The sequence below is a fragment of the Echeneis naucrates genome, chromosome 24 (genome assembly GCF_900963305.1).
Source record: "Echeneis naucrates chromosome 24, fEcheNa1.1, whole genome shotgun sequence".
NCBI classification, from domain to species: domain Eukaryota; kingdom Metazoa; phylum Chordata; class Actinopteri; order Carangiformes; family Echeneidae; genus Echeneis; species Echeneis naucrates.
In genome coordinates this window covers 17,304,308-17,322,166 of record NC_042534.1, presented here as the reverse complement: position 1 = coordinate 17,322,166, position 17,859 = coordinate 17,304,308, and the positions used below count along the sequence as shown (strand labels likewise).

The 17,859-nt window shown below is 40.2% G+C and overlaps 2 protein-coding genes across 3 annotated transcripts; both read left to right on the top strand.

The window, feature by feature from the left end:
• The first annotated feature begins 925 nt into the window (after positions 1-925).
• Positions 926-4,375, top strand: ndufaf4 (NADH:ubiquinone oxidoreductase complex assembly factor 4). Of its 2 annotated transcripts, none has more exons than XM_029496712.1 (3): positions 926-1,142; positions 1,278-1,376; positions 2,727-4,375. In XM_029496712.1, the coding sequence occupies exons 1-3, from the start codon at positions 1,008-1,010 to the stop codon at positions 3,036-3,038; spliced, it is 546 nt and encodes a 181-aa protein (XP_029352572.1). In that variant the 5' UTR covers positions 926-1,007; the 3' UTR covers positions 3,039-4,375. The 2 variants fall into 2 exon arrangements, with proteins under 2 accessions (XP_029352572.1, XP_029352573.1); XM_029496713.1 differs by having other exon boundaries at positions 936-1,143; positions 1,282-1,376; positions 2,727-4,372.
• A 452-nt stretch (positions 4,376-4,827) lies between these two features.
• gpr63 (G protein-coupled receptor 63) lies at positions 4,828-11,921 on the top strand. The gene is made up of 2 exons (XM_029496983.1): positions 4,828-5,235; positions 9,808-11,921. Exon 2 carries the CDS (start codon positions 9,910-9,912, stop codon positions 11,140-11,142), a length of 1,233 nt encoding a protein of 410 aa, XP_029352843.1. The 5' UTR covers positions 4,828-5,235; positions 9,808-9,909; the 3' UTR covers positions 11,143-11,921.
• The last annotated feature ends 5,938 nt before the right edge of the window (positions 11,922-17,859 follow it).

Below are 17,859 nucleotides of genomic sequence, written 5' to 3'. Positions count from 1 at the left end.
TAATAATTGAAGCCCTTTTGTGTGTATTTCAGACCAGCACTGATAGGACATCGACCCCAGAAAGCCAATAAAGAAGTGTTTTTTCCAGCTGCATTGAATGGTCAAATATGAAATACTGTCATCTGCTGGTCAAATAACTTCAAAAACGCAACTGAAATAGCACTACAATAGTTTTGCTTTGCTAAATCATTTGGAAGGATTTCTGGCGTTTCTGTCATACTAAATTTTGATTGAACCAGATTGATTGAAGTTTGATTAAAAATACTATTAAATGATGTACACTGTATGTGAACCGATAATCAAATGGGCAAATATCAACCTTTATATATAAGCAGAGGTTTCAATTAAATACAAACCTTTACTCATATACAATTTTAAGATATTTAAATTTTACTTGAGTGTTTCCATTTTCTGTTAATTTCTCCGTTAGCTAAGTAATTTATTGAAAATAAAGTACAGGGTTAGGGTTTTTTTAAGTAAAGCATGTAAATCTCTGCAGTAGGCTGTATACTGTATGATGTTTCTAAGTTTGCTGTATTATTTAAAAATGCATACATTTGTATATAGCCTACCCCTCATACCGTGTAATTTATTGGTTTTAGTGTAGTTACAGAAACATCTGCAGTAAATTAAGACACACATGAGAAGTGACCAGCTGGAAATGATCCAGTCGGTCCCTGGAGGTGACCAAGCTGTAGTTTCTTTTCACGGTCTATTTAACTTCATTATTTTCTGGGTGACAGCAACTCCTGTTATGCCCAAAATGTGGCAAGATTCTTGGCATTAATGTGACTTTGTACGAAGGTTTAAGTTGTTTTCGTTACTATGCTTAATTTTTTAAGTGACCTCCGAGAAGTCCAATACAGCGGAAGCATAGACCTGGAATTGTTCAACCACATGGTGTCGCTGTACACTTATGCGATTGCCTTGTTCCAACGCGAAATGGACCTCCTCTCTCGCCGTTGCGTTTGAACTAGCTTTATTGACATAGGTCGTTGGTGACCAACATGGGTGCCCGGGTCGTGCGTATGATGAGAAATTTCAATCTGGAAAATCGAGTTTTCCGGGAAATCTCCAGGGAGAAGCCGCAGCCGGCGCCTCGCCACGCGACCGAGGCTCCGGCCGCTGCCGCCAGTTCTGAAGGTGAGTTCCCGGCACAGGGCCCAGAGTCCTCCGGAGTCCTCACAGGTCACGCCGTGCTGGTTGTGCTGTTGCTGAAGCTCTGAGGTGAATGCTCAGCCTCTCTTCGTGTCTTATGTCATATGTGTTGTGTTTACGCAGCGGGGACCATCGTGGATCCGGTGAACCAAAAGAACGACCCTCTGCTGGCCCTCCTCAAGTCCGTGTATGTGGAGTCCAAAGATCCAGCAGCACAGGTCAGACTGGGACCGGATCAGTTTCTGCTCGTGGTTTTGATGACAGATTATATTTTATTTTTAATGAGTAGACATCAGTTTTAGTCATTTCTGTCTCCTGGAGAGTCTTCGGGACTGGACAGATGATGGTCTACACGTGTTTCATATCTGAACAGAGTCTAGCTCAAGTATTCCCACTATCGATGTCATCGTTAGTCTGGTTTTCATGTTGAGGGTTTGTCTTTAAAGAGTCACAGTATAATACAAAGCTATAAACCAGTTGCAGTCATCAATCACGCTGATATTATGTAAGGCTCATAGTCAGTATTATGTAGTCTCTGTGATGCTGGTTGTTGGCAGTACAAACATCAGGAATGAGAAGTGTGGAAACGAGCAGTGTTTACAGTGTTGTACTAGACTGTTAACTACCCTGCCAAAATGTTTAGTATTATATATTACCTTTTTTTTTTAACATATTACTGTGTATTATGTTTTCAAACATAACACTGATTTAGTCTCTTTTTTGTGCTTTGCATAAAGTTCACAAACTGACAAGTTCATGTTTCTCAAAAAAAAAAAAAAGGCCTGTCTGACAATTTAAATCAAAATCAGTTCAAATGTATTTCTAAAATGCCAAATTATAACAGAATTACATCAAGGCACCAAACCTTTTATGGAGTTGTTTAAGAGACCCAATATATCCCTCCAAGAGCAAGCACTGGGTGACAGTAGCAAGGAAAAACTTGTCTTCCTCCCAGAATCCTCTGGCTAGATCTAAACTCAGGGTGGGCAGCCATCTACCTCAACCAGCTGGGTTGAGAGAGGCAGAGAGGGAGAGGCAGTGGCAGGAGCAGTGCGAGACAGTCAGTGAGGGAGAACGTGAATGAGAGGAAAGGCTTTTGATATGTCCATGGAAAACACATCTGCTCAACTGGAAGGTTGTACTGTAAGCTGAATTTAATTGTGGAGCACACATTTGGCATCATCACTTTAGTAACAATTTCCTGTTTACATATCCAACAGGTACAGCTACAGTAGCACGATGTTTTAATCTACTAGAACAATATCTAATATTTATGGTAAATTTTGGCAGAAGTTTGGTCTGCACCAATCCTGAGAAAAATATCTTGATTTTTAGCTGCTAAATGCACCACTAACCATTGTACTGCCCAGGTGGTTGATGTGATCAAAATAATAGTTAATCAAACCATTAAATATGTTGTAGCTAGGAAATGAATACTGTCTCTTGTGAGAGGTTAATATGTCTATGGGTTCATCATCAGCTGATCATGAATCTTATTTAAACCATTTCAACACACAGTCAAGGGTTCTATCTGACAATCCATTTTCTTATTTGTGGTCTTTCAACAGGAGCCAAAGGGAGTGACACAGGTCAAAGAAGCAGAGCGTCGGCCACTCAGGTTCAGTTTACCAGGGGACCCATATGGCCTGGTGGGACTCACGGACGTCCCCAAAGGAAAACTGACCATTGCTGAGGCTCTCAAGGCCGTCAGCAGCCATCAACGCCAGCCTCAGACATGGACGCCAGAAAAGGTTGCTCAGGAATATTCCCTTGAATTGAAAGACACAAAGGATCTCCTGGAATTCTTCATTCCCTTCCAGGTTCAGATCATACCGCCCAAGACTGACAATACGAAGCAGATAAAGGCATCATCGGACTAGATCGTAAGGGAATGCCAGATTACAGACTATATATTACCCGATATTTATATATTTGTCAGTGTATTGGTATTGGGAGAAAGATCTGACTGGGTCTGAACAGGCAGTTTCTCAAGCCTAGGGTTTGGACCTAATCAATGGCTTCATGATATATTGATGGAGTCATGGGAGATTTCTTGATAATTGTTAAACAAATGACGAAAATGGAAAAAAAAAAAAAAAAATTTAAATAAATAAATAAATAAAATGAATGAATAGGTATATTACCTTAAAATGCTTAATTTTTCAAAATATTCAAAAGGTTGTGCAGCCAAAGTTTAAGGTTTAAGTTCTGCAACATTCTGGGAAACACACCTATTAGCTTTCCCTCCAATAGCGAGATGAACGGCTTGACTTTTGTCTCATGCTTTACACATGACTATAACAGGGTGGCACAGTGAGGTTGCTAGGGTTGGTACTGTGAACAGCAGACAAAACCAAAACGTCAGCCTTCAATTACATGTGTGGCATCCTGGGGCACTGAGACACTGACACCCTGTACTTCAGCACTCCAGCATTTAACCCTGTTTCCTGATTGCAGGCTTTATACTAAGCCATGGACCATAGAACTGCAGCAACTTTTTTCATACATTAAAAAAAGTCCAATTCATTAATTGGTCAGGTACTCTGACCTGACCAATTCCAAATATGTCAATGTATTAAGAAAGAAATTAATTTCATCAAAGTAGCAAAGTGCATTTACTAATGTACTTACATTTGAATGTTTGTTTGAGGCACTTATACTTTAAGTACTTTCATTTTTGTATTTAGAGCCCACTACATATCAGGATTTTATTTACCAATATATTTGATCAGGTTTTGAAATATGGTCCTTAAGTTGATTACACTCAAATCAATAGTGTTTCAACTAATAACATTCAGCCCCACTTTGACCAGATACTACATTGTAACAACAACAAGATCAAGACCAATAATGCAAGGATATAGACCATGGGACATTCTGCAGAATACAGCCAAATCATATGAGATGATCATACTTTATTTGCCTTAGTATAATTCACATCAGAGGTGGTTGTTTCTGTTTAAATGCCATTAATGTGAAAGGTGGGGAATGTACTTGTTAATATGAATGTTTGTGGGTTTAGACAGTGCTGGCACAGCCAGAGTTCTTTAATTAAACTTAAAGAAGTAAAGTGATGTGTCTAAACAATATGATTGACCCTGTGGCACTTGAACAAATTTGCTGCATATATGCACAATTTCTGAAAAATAAAACTATTTTGTCTCCAAATTTCATTTGTTATTGAATGCACCAAGACTTCACAAAGGAATATGTATGCACTGTAACCAGTGGTTTAACAGCTTTGTCGGAATTGGGCTATAATAATTAGTAAAGAATATTTTTCATAACAACAACAAGCTTTATTTGTCACCTTTACCACCTACTACAGAAACGTGTCCAAAAAAGTACTTCCTCTTACCAAGCCACTTGGTCCACTTTGCCATTGGATGAGGACGGAAAAGGGGGGGATTGTTGTAACATTAAAAGCTTTATGTATACTTTTACATTGAGCGGCGTAGGTATGTCCGCGAGCAAACTATTGCTTTCATCAAACGTGCAATTGGTCCATCTTAATTCAAGACATTTATTTGTTTGCATTTTTCCATGGGATTCCAAAAGATCGGAGGATTTTTTCTGAGACCCTTATTGTGAAGGTATTGTGAAGACAGGAAGCTGTGGGTCGGTGTGTCGATCTTGCAGATGACTGTCCGCAGTGAACAGTTTGCGCGGTGTGATGAGTGTTTGGTTTACTTGCAGAAGGCACAGCCGGATAGATCACACTGAATGAGAAGGGTACAGACACATTGGGACATTTTTTTGGGGGGGAGTGGGTCTATGACAGCGACGACGAACATGGACACCGCTGCCCCGCGCTCCTCTTATGGAAACAAAGCCACACCAGCCAAAATGCGGATTTCACTTTCTCCACCGGCTCCGTTTTTGTGTGTGGCGGCATCACCGGCTATCGCCTTGCTAATCAAACACCGACTCGGGACTACATTTTAGGAGGAGACGAATCACCGCGGCCCCTCAAGCTCTTCTTCTGTGGTGCGGCAGCTGCCGTGTGTGGCGGACGCGTTCTGAGAGGCGAGATGGAGCGTCTGGAGGACTGAGCTTCAACATGGGAGGAAGAAGCAGGTAAACAGCCACAGGCAGGTTTGACCTCTCAGTGACAAACAAAAACCTCAAACAAAACAGGATCCGTCCAAAATGTTAGCTAAACCCAGATATTTCTCCGTAAACAATGACTCCTTGCTGGAAACACCGACTACTCCTGCCGCCCACAGAAATGAAACCCCCCGCTCAGTTTGTTATCGCTATCATTTTGGTAGTGGAGCATCGGAGGGTGTCAGAACGGCAGTACCCGAACGAGACTCCCGGCTGGGGGTCGGTAAAGAGAGGGCCCGCTCCGGAGCTCCGATGGGGAGGGGGACACAGAGCAGCCACCGCCATGTGTCCGACACAGACACAATCCTTACGGCCACACTCCTGATTCGCGTGTTTCTATGTGCGTCAACACACACAACTTCATGTAAGCCTTCACAATAACTGGGCCAGCAAAACAACACAAAATGCAAACCATAGTGCGCTTAAAGTTAAATACTGGATGAAAAAAAGCAACTGTTGGTAGGAAATAGAAACACTGTAATGCACATGCTTCCGTATATGTGCTTGTTTTTATTCTTTAATCACAGCTGTTTCTGGTACCATCTAATATTGTTTGAGCACTTAAATTCCGTTTTTACTTCTACAAGTCTTCTTATCTAAGGTTGCCAAAATCCTTGGCAATTTCTACGCCAGGTAGGCTACACAGATGAAATATATATATATATATATATATTTACCCCCCCCCCACCCCTTAAAAATGACAGGATCCTGTATATGGTTCTGTTCTGTAGGTTTATTGAAATTTTACATCAGAATTTCAAATGTTACAATGCTATAAATGTATATTGTTCAGAATGAATTAATGTTAACTCAAATATATAATTTCTTTTAATCTAAAAAGTGATTTTAAGTGGAAAAAAATCAAGTTGACAACGTTTTATAATTGATTTATTTCACATTTTAAAATTCAGCTCTTTTGATGTTTTGAATTTATTGTTATTTAGAATGACATTTTTCTGTGTATGGCTACGATTGGGACTGCCACTGACTCAAAAAGCTCTTTTACATGAGTGTAAAGTTAACATCTCATTAGAGCAATAGCTTTTTAAAGAATTGTTTATCCACTTAAAAAAAACCGTTCCATTCATTATCTTTAATTAGTTTAGTGTAATGATTATCTGCACAGAATGATTTGCTAGTTTTGTTAATTTTGTATTAGCAAGGAGAACATCAATAGCCTGGTGTACAGATCTGGAAATGGCAATCAGACAGTATTTTTCTTGTATTTCATACTGCACACTGAATTTTGGATGACTTTTCAGTCAGTAGTTAAAATGTATATTCTGGAGAAAGACATGTCGTTTCACAATTAGCTATTTCCTTTGGTTATTAAAATGTTCTATTTATTTTAGCGTGTCTTTGCTCCGTATCACTGCAGTCTCAAACAAGACAGAAGTTACATTAAATTTTAGAAATGCACTTATTTGATGCTATGTTTTTTTGGAATTTAACTGAATCAAAGCTGATATGTACAAATCATGTTTATTTCTCTTAGATCAACTAAACAAAGGTATTGTGAAAGCTTGGGTATGACATAAATTTGTAATTTTTCCTGATACACCATCAATAACATGCACAAGCTGCAAACCATTTGTGTCTCAGGTAGCCTTCCTGGCAATTAAAGGTTAAAAAATGTGCCTGAAAAGCTCTCAGCACATACTCTCTGCAATCCACCGCCACATAATTACGTTGCCACACAGAGTGAACAATTCGCACTCTTTAAAGCGCCAAGTACCCGATCATCCATTTTAGTGCAGGTTTACTTGATTGCTTAGAGGCTTAAGTGGCTATTTTAACTTTTTTAGGTCCCCTTGCTCCTAAAGGAAGGCAACAAGGTGTGTGTCACCTTCGTTGTTATGGCAGACTGCTGCAGAGTCTTTTTAGAATTCTGATCCGCAAAGCCATTTGTGAGTGAGAATAGAGCAGGAAGTGGGCCAAAATTAAGCCAGTGTCCTGTTTGCTCTCAATTTACTGTAGTCTTCATTGGGATGAAACAATAGCGAGAGACAACAGAATTGTCATCAGCATATGAATAAAGCAAAAGCCTCCCTGGCCTTGCTGCTACCAGCCTGTTTATCTCATTACTGCAGCTTGTCTTTACTGTCTTGGCAACACATGATAACACTATCAGGTGTAAAGCTCCATACCCAGATAGCAGCAGCCAACCAATCAAAGCAAAAATGAATCTGTATTTTAATGTTGCCGCATATGCCACGTGCTGCTCTTGAAACAATTACTATTAATTGCATTTGCTTGATTTTAATGAATTAATTGATCTGCTTAATTTATTTTGCAAATATTGTTTGCAATAAAGAATTGCATCAAAGAATTTTTCCACTGCTCATTTATTGTTTGACATTTCTGGCGTAGTCATGTCAATGGTGCCAGGAAGTCTAAAATAAATCGTGTTCCATGTTTATACAAGTGATAAGGGTTTTTACTGCAGTATTTGACTCGTCCCCAGGACACTGGCTTTTAATTACTGGCTGTGGGTAAGAAAAACACTTAAACATTTTTTTTTTCTTTTTCACCAACCTACCTGACGTGATTTTGACTTTGCTTACTACTTTTGGGAATATACACATATTCCCTTTCTCTCAGATATAACAAGAAAAAATAAATCTCCATGCGGTCTAAAGGTAGACCTCCATGTGGTTTTTGATTATAAATTGGACCTAGGTTCTACATTAATACAGTCAAAGTATCAATGGTTAGTCCACAGTGAAATGCTGACGGTCTGTATTTAGAAACTGAGCTTTAAAACCAGCCATCAGGTCTTCTGGAACTTTATGTCACAACAAAGTAGTCATGGCCCTCATCCATACCCTATGCAATGGCCACATGGGTCCACCATTTTTTTTGGACTGTCAGGTTTGAGATTTGTGAACCAACTGGCAGACCTGTTTTCATTTAAGACAGAAACCATTCTGTTGGTCTATGGATTAAAGATATGAATAACCACATGTTTATAACTCAGCTTTGTGAGAGTAGGTGGGTGTATTTTTGAATGTTAGGGAGTTAGTCAAGCTTGCTATTTCTTTATTTTATGTCAATCAATCCCTACCCTGTCAATGGACATGGGAATGGCTGCACCATAGTTGGAGGGGGTATGCCACCACGGACAAACAAATGCAGTCTAGAAAACATGATGACAAACCTGATAGCAAGGAGTGCTCCTTTGTTTGTATTTCTTAGCAGGGCAACATGAAAAAAAGAATAGTATAGTTAATGGGAGATAAACAGTACAATAAAAGGCAACTTTGGTTAAATTTGAATCATGTAAACACAGAAACCAAAAATTGGTCCTTGATGCACAGACATAAGAATGGAAATTATGTTTTTGTCTCATTATTTTAAGGAAATTTAAGCATTTTTTCCAAAACACTGAACTTTGAAAATTTGGAATTTTCAAGTTATTTTAAAGTTTGTAATGCCCTTTTTTCCCTTCTTGCTCTTCTTCTTGAATTTGATATCCATGAGTTGAAGGTATTAGCTTAAATTTGAATGTTCTCTTGGACTCAAGGATTGCCTGATTAGGATTTTTTTTGTCAGAAGTTCAAAGGTTAAGTTCACTGGGACCTCACAAATAATTTTTTCAGTCACAACCTACCCAGTGGTTTGTGAACTATCGTTTTTATCGACCAGTATGGGATTTGTCAGTCGCCCTTCTTGTGTTTTTGAAACCAGAAGAAGCCATTTTTGGAGGAGAATGTGGAGCTGAGGAGGTGTGAGGATCTGACCTGCCCTGTACTCATTATGATTGTCAGGCAGGTCATCATATGTGGTACAGTCTCACAGTGACAGCACCCAAATCCATGTTCCGTGGTTTAGTTACCTCTAAGTGAGGCTCACATTTCAAAACTTCAAGACAACGTATTGAAGACTTAAAACTAGGCTCAGAGACCATCAACTCACTAGGAAAACATCTACTGAGCTAAGTTCAGTGACAAGTAGCGACATTTTCCCATAGACTTCAATACAATTTGAGTTGTTTTTACAACCAGTGGAGTCACCCCCTGATGGTCATTAGTTAGAATGAAGGTTTAAGGCTCTTCAGCACTGGATTTACTTTACAGACCCAGAGTCTATGTTCACTTTCATAGGCAGACTATAAAGTTAAAAACTCATATGTTTGAATGTAGTGCAACCAAATAAAGCACACGTCTATGATGTTTATATCCATAAGGTCAAAAGTCAGCTTCACTGGCGCATTATAATGTTCTGCAAATATATTTGATATCTTGTCATTAAATTTCTTAAGTCTTACATGAGTCTTGACAGACATGGATGTAAACCGCAACTTGATTAGATAGTGGAGGTAAATAACCATGGGATTTTGTGTTATGACAAATGAGCTTTTGTTTTGGTTTGAAAGAGGTGGTGGAAGTGTTAATTAACTGCAGATGCAGACTGTGGGTTGGATGGTGATGGGATGATGGATGTAATTCTGGTTCTATCTCTTTTTATGTTGCCCCTTCATATCCTTATTTTTAATTTCTCAGTACTCACACCATTTTTAATGTATGTCTTACGTTGTTGCAGCCATGAAGACATCATGTTGCGTTGAGCTGGGAATACCTGCATCCACAGCATCATGTTGAGAGTGAGCGCACCTGCAAAAATGCCTGCTCACCCAGGAGAAGAATGGTTCACTCCCCTACTCTTCCCCTCTCAGAGGCAAGGGACATTAACACCAGTCTCTGCTGCCTCCTTAGGGGGCTACTGAACCTTGCTGGGAGGCCTGTGATGGAGAACATCTCCATGGCAAACTTTTCCCTGAGCTCCCGTTCACCCCAGGAGCCAGTGACACCAACAGCCGAGGCCCCCGAGAGCCTGCAGGGCATCAGCCTGCCTCTGCAGGTCTTCTTTTGCTTCGTCATGGTTGCCATCCTGCTGGTGGCCCTGATGGGAAATGTGGTAGTGTGCCTGATGGTTTACCAGAGATCTGCCATGCGCTCAGCCATCAACATCCTCTTGGCAAGCTTGGCATTTGCAGACATGATGCTGGCCATCCTCAACATGCCCTTTGCTCTGGTTACCGTCATGACCACCAACTGGATTTTTGGAGACCTTTTTTGTCGTGTATCTGCCATGCTCTTTTGGTTCTTTGTAATGGAAGGTGTGGCTGTACTGCTTATAATAAGCATAGATCGTTTTCTTATTATAGTCCAGAAGCAAGATAAGCTGAGTCCACAAAGAGCTAAAGTACTTATAGTGGTCACATGGGGACTGTCATTTATCTTCTCCTTCCCCCTGGCTGTTGGTTCGCCGGCACTACAGATCCCTCCTCGTGCTCCTCAGTGTGTATTTGGCTACAGCATTGAGCCTGGATACCATGCCTATGTATTGATCTTAATGCTCGTCTTCTTTTTCATGCCTTTCATGGTTATGCTGTACACATTCATGGGGATCCTGAACACTATTCGTCACAATGCCATCCGCATCCACAGCCACCCAGATAGCATCTGTTTGAGCCAGGCCAGTAAACTGGGCCTGCTGAGCCTCCAGCGACCCTTCCAAATGAATATAGACATGAGCTTCAAGACCCGTGCCTTCACCACCATCCTCATCCTCTTCTCTGTGTTTACAGTGTGCTGGGCACCCTTCACAGCATACAGTCTGGTTACCACCTTTAGCGATGGATTCTACCATAAGGAAAGCTTTTTCCAAATCAGCACATGGGTCCTGTGGTTGTGCTACCTCAAGTCAGCCCTCAACCCTCTCATTTACTACTGGCGGATCAAGAAGTTCCGTGATGCCTGCCTTGATCTCATGCCCAAGTACTTCAAGTTTCTTCCTCAGCTGCCAGGAACCACAAAGAGACGTATTCAACCGAGTGCTGTGTACGTGTGTGGAGAGCATCGCTCTGTGGTTTAAAGGACAAATCCACTCTCACACATTTGAACACACACATCTTTACATAGTGTACTTTCACAATTGTGGACCTACTTTGCTCCATGATGGTATACTTCTCTTAGCAGGTGTTAGCAGAGTGAAAGTAGCACTGCATTATTAAAAGCCAAGGGGCAGTTGCTACAGGGTTGTCTTTGAAGATGACGTACAATGCTGAAAGTCCATTTTGAATCAGACATCAATCAGTTTTAAGACTTAGTGGTGAGTTTCCAGAACAATGCACAGTGGCTTATGATACTGGACATCATGGTTTTACAGCTTTGATTTAGGGCTGGGTATTGTTTAAAATTGATTGGTACCAGTTCTGTTACAATAGTAGGCTTTGTCTACCAATATCAGAACTGTACTTTTTCCTATACCATAAAAGAATCTACATGCTATTTCTAACTGAAGTCAAAAATTTTGGCAAATACTAAATCCAAACCAGTTCCAACAGGTATCAAATATTCAAAACTCCAGCTGTACTTCCAAGCATTTAGTGGATCTCACGGCTTCACATCTTCAGTGAAGGAAATTGCTCAGGTGTAATCACATGACCTGTGAATGGAGCTTGGAATGGAGTCATTCTCTATGAAGTGGTTGTGTATGTCACTGTCTCAGGCTTTGGTATGTGATTTAAAGTGAACCTTAAAGTTAGATTATTTTATCAGAATTGTGTTCTCAATGTTCAAAGTACAATCTGATCAAAGATGAAGTCGAAAAAAAAAAAAACGAGTCTGAGCAGGCAATTTTTTTTTAAAGTTGCCACAGACAGAGAATAGTCAGCACTGAAAGGTATTGGGGTTCATTGCCTGTTTGTATACTGGGGACTGTGTCAGGTCAGGGGACACCAGTTGTGATGAAGACTTGGCGAAACCATTCATTTTAATTTCTCATTGTGCTCTGGCTAGGTTTGATGTAATTAATACATTTGCCAGAATAATCAGCCATGCACAATAATTTCTCAGCTGATCATATGAAAACATGATTTTTTTTATTCTGGATCCTAATGGAAGTCCACTTGTCTCTTAGTCTGTGAAGATTCTCAGTCATTTAAAATCACTGTGTATCAAGAAGTACCAAGTCAAAAGCACCAGTTTCATCCGAGTCTTCAGACAAAACAGCCATATTTCTCTTTAGTACTTGTAGGCAAACATCTGTACAGAAGGAAATATGCTGAGCTAAAATATTAATGCAACACTGCAACCTGCTTTTGTTTTTTTTACTCCCCTTTTTCGAAAATTGACTTAAGATTTTTTTTTTCTATGAACATGAGAGCTAAAAATATAATTTTGAAAAGATTTAAGCTGTGCCATTCATTTGCCGCCATTGCATCATTGCTAAGTTTGCACAGGTCAACAGTCTGTTCAACTCTATATGAAGACTTGTCACACTGCATGAGGCAAATGGTGGTTGGTTACCGACTCCTTTTCTGATCCATGAGGCCCCGGGCCACCTCCAAAGGATTGCACACAACAAATGGTCAGGTGCAAAATCTGCAGAAAAAGACTGCTAGGAGCTATAAGTATATATTAATGTCAGATGCAAAGAAAAAGGACGCAAAACAACCACACCATTGTTTCAAATATTTTTTTATTTAAAGTATAATACAAAAATGATCTTTAGAACTGAAATCACATTTTGCAATATCTGCCAAAATAATTGCCCTAATTTGTAGTCCAAGTACCTCAGTACCTCATAAATACATTTTTTTCAAAATAGAAATAGGCTTTCAATTCATGAAAAATGGGAGCAAAAATTAAAGTGATTTCCTTTTTTTTTGGACGCGGGGGCAGTGTATGTTTGCGAATGAGTCAGAAGCCCTTTTCAATAAGATATTGTGCTTTGTTGTCATCAAGAATATCCCTTATTGGTGCTGCTTCCTCCGTGTGAGATTTTTAGATAGCAGGTTGGTGGTCTCCCTTTGACACAGGCATGGCTATGTCTTTTTGACTACCTTGGCTTTCAGCCAGTGCATAACAACAACAGTGGTGAGGGGCAATAAAGCCACAACTCTCCTGCTTTTAACAGGTTCTGCCAAAGGGTTCAGAGATGCTCATTTCTACCTTCATCGTCAATCAATCTTCAGGTAAAGGGCTGGGTATTTGTTACTTTTTAATTCTAGTGCCAATATAATACCTGAATTATCACAAATACCTGACAAATTATTTTTTATACGCGTTAACAAATAGCCAAAAGTCTGGAATGAATAAAATCACTATTGACATCAGGAACAAATTGACCTAATAAATACAGTGTCCTTTTTTTCTATTAGTGTAAAAGGTATTTACATTGGATACCCAGCCCTACTCAGTAGACCAGAATGCAGTGCAGCAGTGTGATGCCCAGAATACTATATACTACTACTACATGGATAAACCTGTTCTCTTATGCTGTCACTTTGGGGTTTGGTTCTTTCTCGCCCACTGAATTCTCAGTACACTCTTTGAGAGGGTAGCACAATGGCAGTTTGGGTAATGAAAGTGAATTTGTTAAGGAAGGATGTAAGTAAATGAAAACACTCTGACCTGCTGGAATGCACTGACTGGCACATACAGAGTGAGGGTATTCACTGGTGGATTACTACCCCTAATATTGTGCTGAAAAACTGCCGGGTTTGACTTGAGCTCGTGTCTTTTCTTGCCACTGGAATCACTAGTCTTGCGCGGGAAAAGACAACTTGTTTTAGCTGTGTAGAAGCTGTTTTACAAGGCATGTAAATTAATGGCTTAAATTGAATTTGAATGTGGTTGGAAAGTGGCCGTAACACATTTTAACATGTGTGTTTCAATTTAAATGTTTTGGCTATATCTATTGATTAGTCCATTTGCCAGTCAGAATGCTGCTATATCTGGTGAAAATGTGCAATTTCAGTGTACTGTACTGTTGAATGTAATAAAGAAATAGACATTTCTTACCTTGGTAACCTGCCTTAAGTTGTTTTTTCTTTACCTTATGAGATTGATGATGCATAAGAGTGGATACATTTGTGCTAGCTGCTTTCATGATTTCATTACTTCCTATAGATGAAATCTTAGTGTTCATTGGCAAATTGAAGCCAGGATTAAACTCTTAGTTAGAAAAAAAGGACTTGTCTTAACTTAAATTGAAATTGAATTATTATGTTATTAATCACTGCAGCAGATGCACACCATCTTTCATGATCGAGTTAGAGCATTGTAGCAGTGTCTCTGCTGGCTAAGCAAAGTATGGAAGCTAAAAACAGCAATATCAAGAATTTTTTTTTAAATGAAATGATTTTGTTGATTACTAAATACTAAGCCAGTTCTAAGCACGTGTACTGTATTTACTGACCATGTTTCCCAAAGTCTCCGTCTCTCCCAGTTCCTCTCCTCTCTCTCCCTGTCCTCATCCTGCAGATGGTGAGTCTGTAGGACACCCCCTCCCCATGTTCCTGCAACGCCTGCTGCTTCCATATCTTCATTAACTACAGTACAGAATCATTTCTATGAACTTCATGCAGCATCATGTTCCTGCTGCACCTGTATTGAATATCCCCTTCTTCTGTTCTCATTCTCTCCCTACTCTTTGCCCCCTGCACCCCCTGTGCCTCTCTCTCTCTCACCCTCTCTCAACCCAACCGGTAGAGTCAGATGGCCAACCCCGTGCCTGGTTCTGCCCAAAGTTTGTGCCTCTTAAAGGAAGTTTTTCTTTGCCACTGTCGCCAAGCGCTTGCTCATCGGGGATCTGTTGGGTCTCCCTATAATTAATTAATAAAGAGTTTGGTCTAGACCTACTCTATATGTAAAGTGCCTTGATATAACTTGAAATGGCCTCTCAAGGTCAGGACTGAGTTGGCTTGCAGTTAGTTATATAACCTGTATGTGTATTGTTAAAGGCTTTGATGGTTTGTCTTGCTCCATTCAGTGCTGAGTAGGCTAATGTGGACATGGTGATTGTCTCTGTATAAGAGCTAAACACTCCATGCTGATGAGCTACATTTGTGTTTACAACATAATAGTTATTATGTAGCCAGTCAATTATTAAGAGACTATAACACAGGAGTCCAATCAAAATAGTCAGCTGCAAATCAAATCTCTCCTTCATTTTAGATTTTAGTTTGGGTTTAACAGCATATGAAACGCCCTGTGCATAAAAAACACATTGTTATATAAGTAAGGCGACACATCTGGGATCCAGTGTTTATGTCAGGCCTCTATAAAAGCTCTGCGTTAATTATCCTCCTCCCAGAGCACCTCCACTTACTGTCACCTACTCTACTGACTGCCTTCGTGAGGGTGACATACGCCTGATTTGTGCATAAGTCCTCAGTATGTACATTTACGAAATCTGTACGTTCGAAATCGTTCCATACGATCACCATTGGCTGATAAAGCTGTCAATCAATTTCTGATTGACAGATTCATCAGCCAATCGCACGGAGAGATTTAATTAACCTCAACCTGTCAGTAACATAGATAGATAGATATAACTTTATTGATCCCCAAAGGGAATTGATTGACAGTTTTATCAGCCAATGGTGACGTTGGCTGACCTGCGACGTCAGGTCCGTCTCAAAATTCAATGTACATATTTTGTAAATGCACATTCAGCAATTCGTATGCTCTGTCAATTTATAGTACAAGTGTGACTCAAAATTACATTTGTGAGTCCGAAATACTACTACGAAACAAAGCATGTGCACTCGAGAAAAGCCCCGCGAGAGTTCATTAATTATGAGACTGTTCTGACTCGCCCGGCCGGCTGTTTTCACTTTGACCAGCAGGGATGAGCGAGTGCACCGCCATCCATGTATCTGTTCAACCACCTACATCATCTGTATCCGTATGCGGAAGGGGCGGGACCTACCCCGGAAGTGGGGTATGCAAAAGTTGTATTTTTAAGCCTGAAATTAATATGGGTTGATCAGAAGTTGCTATTTTTGTTGTAAGCCTCAATATATATTTTTTTATTTGCAGCTTAATTAGTGTTACGCAAAAGTAAGAGGAGCGACCCGATCGGAAAAAAACCTGGCCCGGTGAATAAACAGTGAGAATGAAAAACGCGGAGCTGTCTGTCACAGCTCGGAGGGGCGGGACCTACCCCGGAAGTGGGGTATACAAAAGTTGTATCAACCCCATAAGCCCATGAAGTGGGTCAGATTTTAAACGTTTGGCTAATAAAAAGCTGTTTTAAAATGATAATATAATAGTGTGGATGTAGCCTAACATTTTATCGCCGTTAGGTTAAATGATGATCTTACCGAGGGTTCGATCAGGTAGTTGTAAATATCGATGTATATCACTTCCGGCCATTCAGCGGGATCAATTCTCCATAAAAATGAAGGCAAAAAGAAGGGACAACGCGAAACACCTACATATGTGATTTTTTCCATTGTACCGTTTTTCTCCAGTACAGCTAGCGCGTTAAAATAATCATCTGACTTGTTGAAATAATGTTTTAAACTAACTACTGGCCGATTGTTTTCCCCTCTGGTGGGCGTGGCTTTCGGAGTATGACGCGATGCACCCCTGGGGAGGATTTTCCTTCAGTCAGAGCACGGATATTGATTGGTCTTACTCGTTTGATACCCGTACTCGTCAAAATTGTTTTATCCGTACCGGATACTTGTTTCAGCCGAGTATCCGGCTCACCCCTACCTGTCAGTCATACTTCTATGCAGCAGTGCAGCCTACATCCTGTTGTGCGATGTGCTGATAACACTCATGATTTTTGGGTTTAGGTGCGGTAGCTCAGATCGCTGATGACGTGTTGCACTGCAGGTGTTTAAAAAAAAGTGAGTGACTTGCTATTTTCTCGACGCTCTTAGTTGGTATTAAGTGTTTTTCCCCTCGTAGTTTGTGTATATTGTGCAGACACGTTGCATGTTCAGAAGGTATTTTGTGTTAAACAGACCGCTACACATGTGATGACCTTTTTAGGGGACATCCAAATATATTAATCTCAATTTTAAATTCACATAAAGGAAAATAAAAGGCACAGCTAAAGGCTTTGTCTGCAGTTCATCATCTGGAGCTGGATCAGGCTTAGCCTCAGTACAACACAGGTGGGAGAGATCTGGGCATCTACCCAGGGCACAGAGGGGTCAGATTATAAAGTCCTTATATGAACAAGTCCTGTGGCGCTGCAGCAGCAAGTGAGGATATTTCTTTACTTTCTTTACAGATCTAATGTGAACAGCTCAGCTAATGTGGAACTAATCTGATGCTTAGTTTGATCGTTCTTCAGCAGCTGTTGGAGCAGATAACATCAGCAATTAGCACAAAAGGAAGCCCAAAGCAGCATGTGATGGTGTAAAGTGTTTGTCAGCAAACCGGAAGATTCTTGCCACATTATTATTTTGTAGTTTTGGGGGGAAAGGTTTATCAGATTGTCATTTGTCTTGAAAAGTCCTCGTTTGGTCATGCTCAGCTCTGAATTGAGTGGCAGTTTAGTAAGAAAAAAAAAGTGTGGGGGACTGATGGCCAAAATGCCACTTCATTTCGCTTCTGTGTTTCCCGTTGCTTGACTTCTATAAAAACAATAAACAATTCTCATAATTTAGGAGAAAAAGTTTTCTGTATAACATTATATCTTACAATAACATTTGTTTTTCTGTCTTGTCTCTGGACGTCCTGCTGTGGCTCTGTAGAAATAATAGAAGTTTTTCCATCATCATGGGGCATTTGAATGTTGTTGCCCGGGGAGATGGGCCCATGTTAATGTCAAACCGATTCTGTG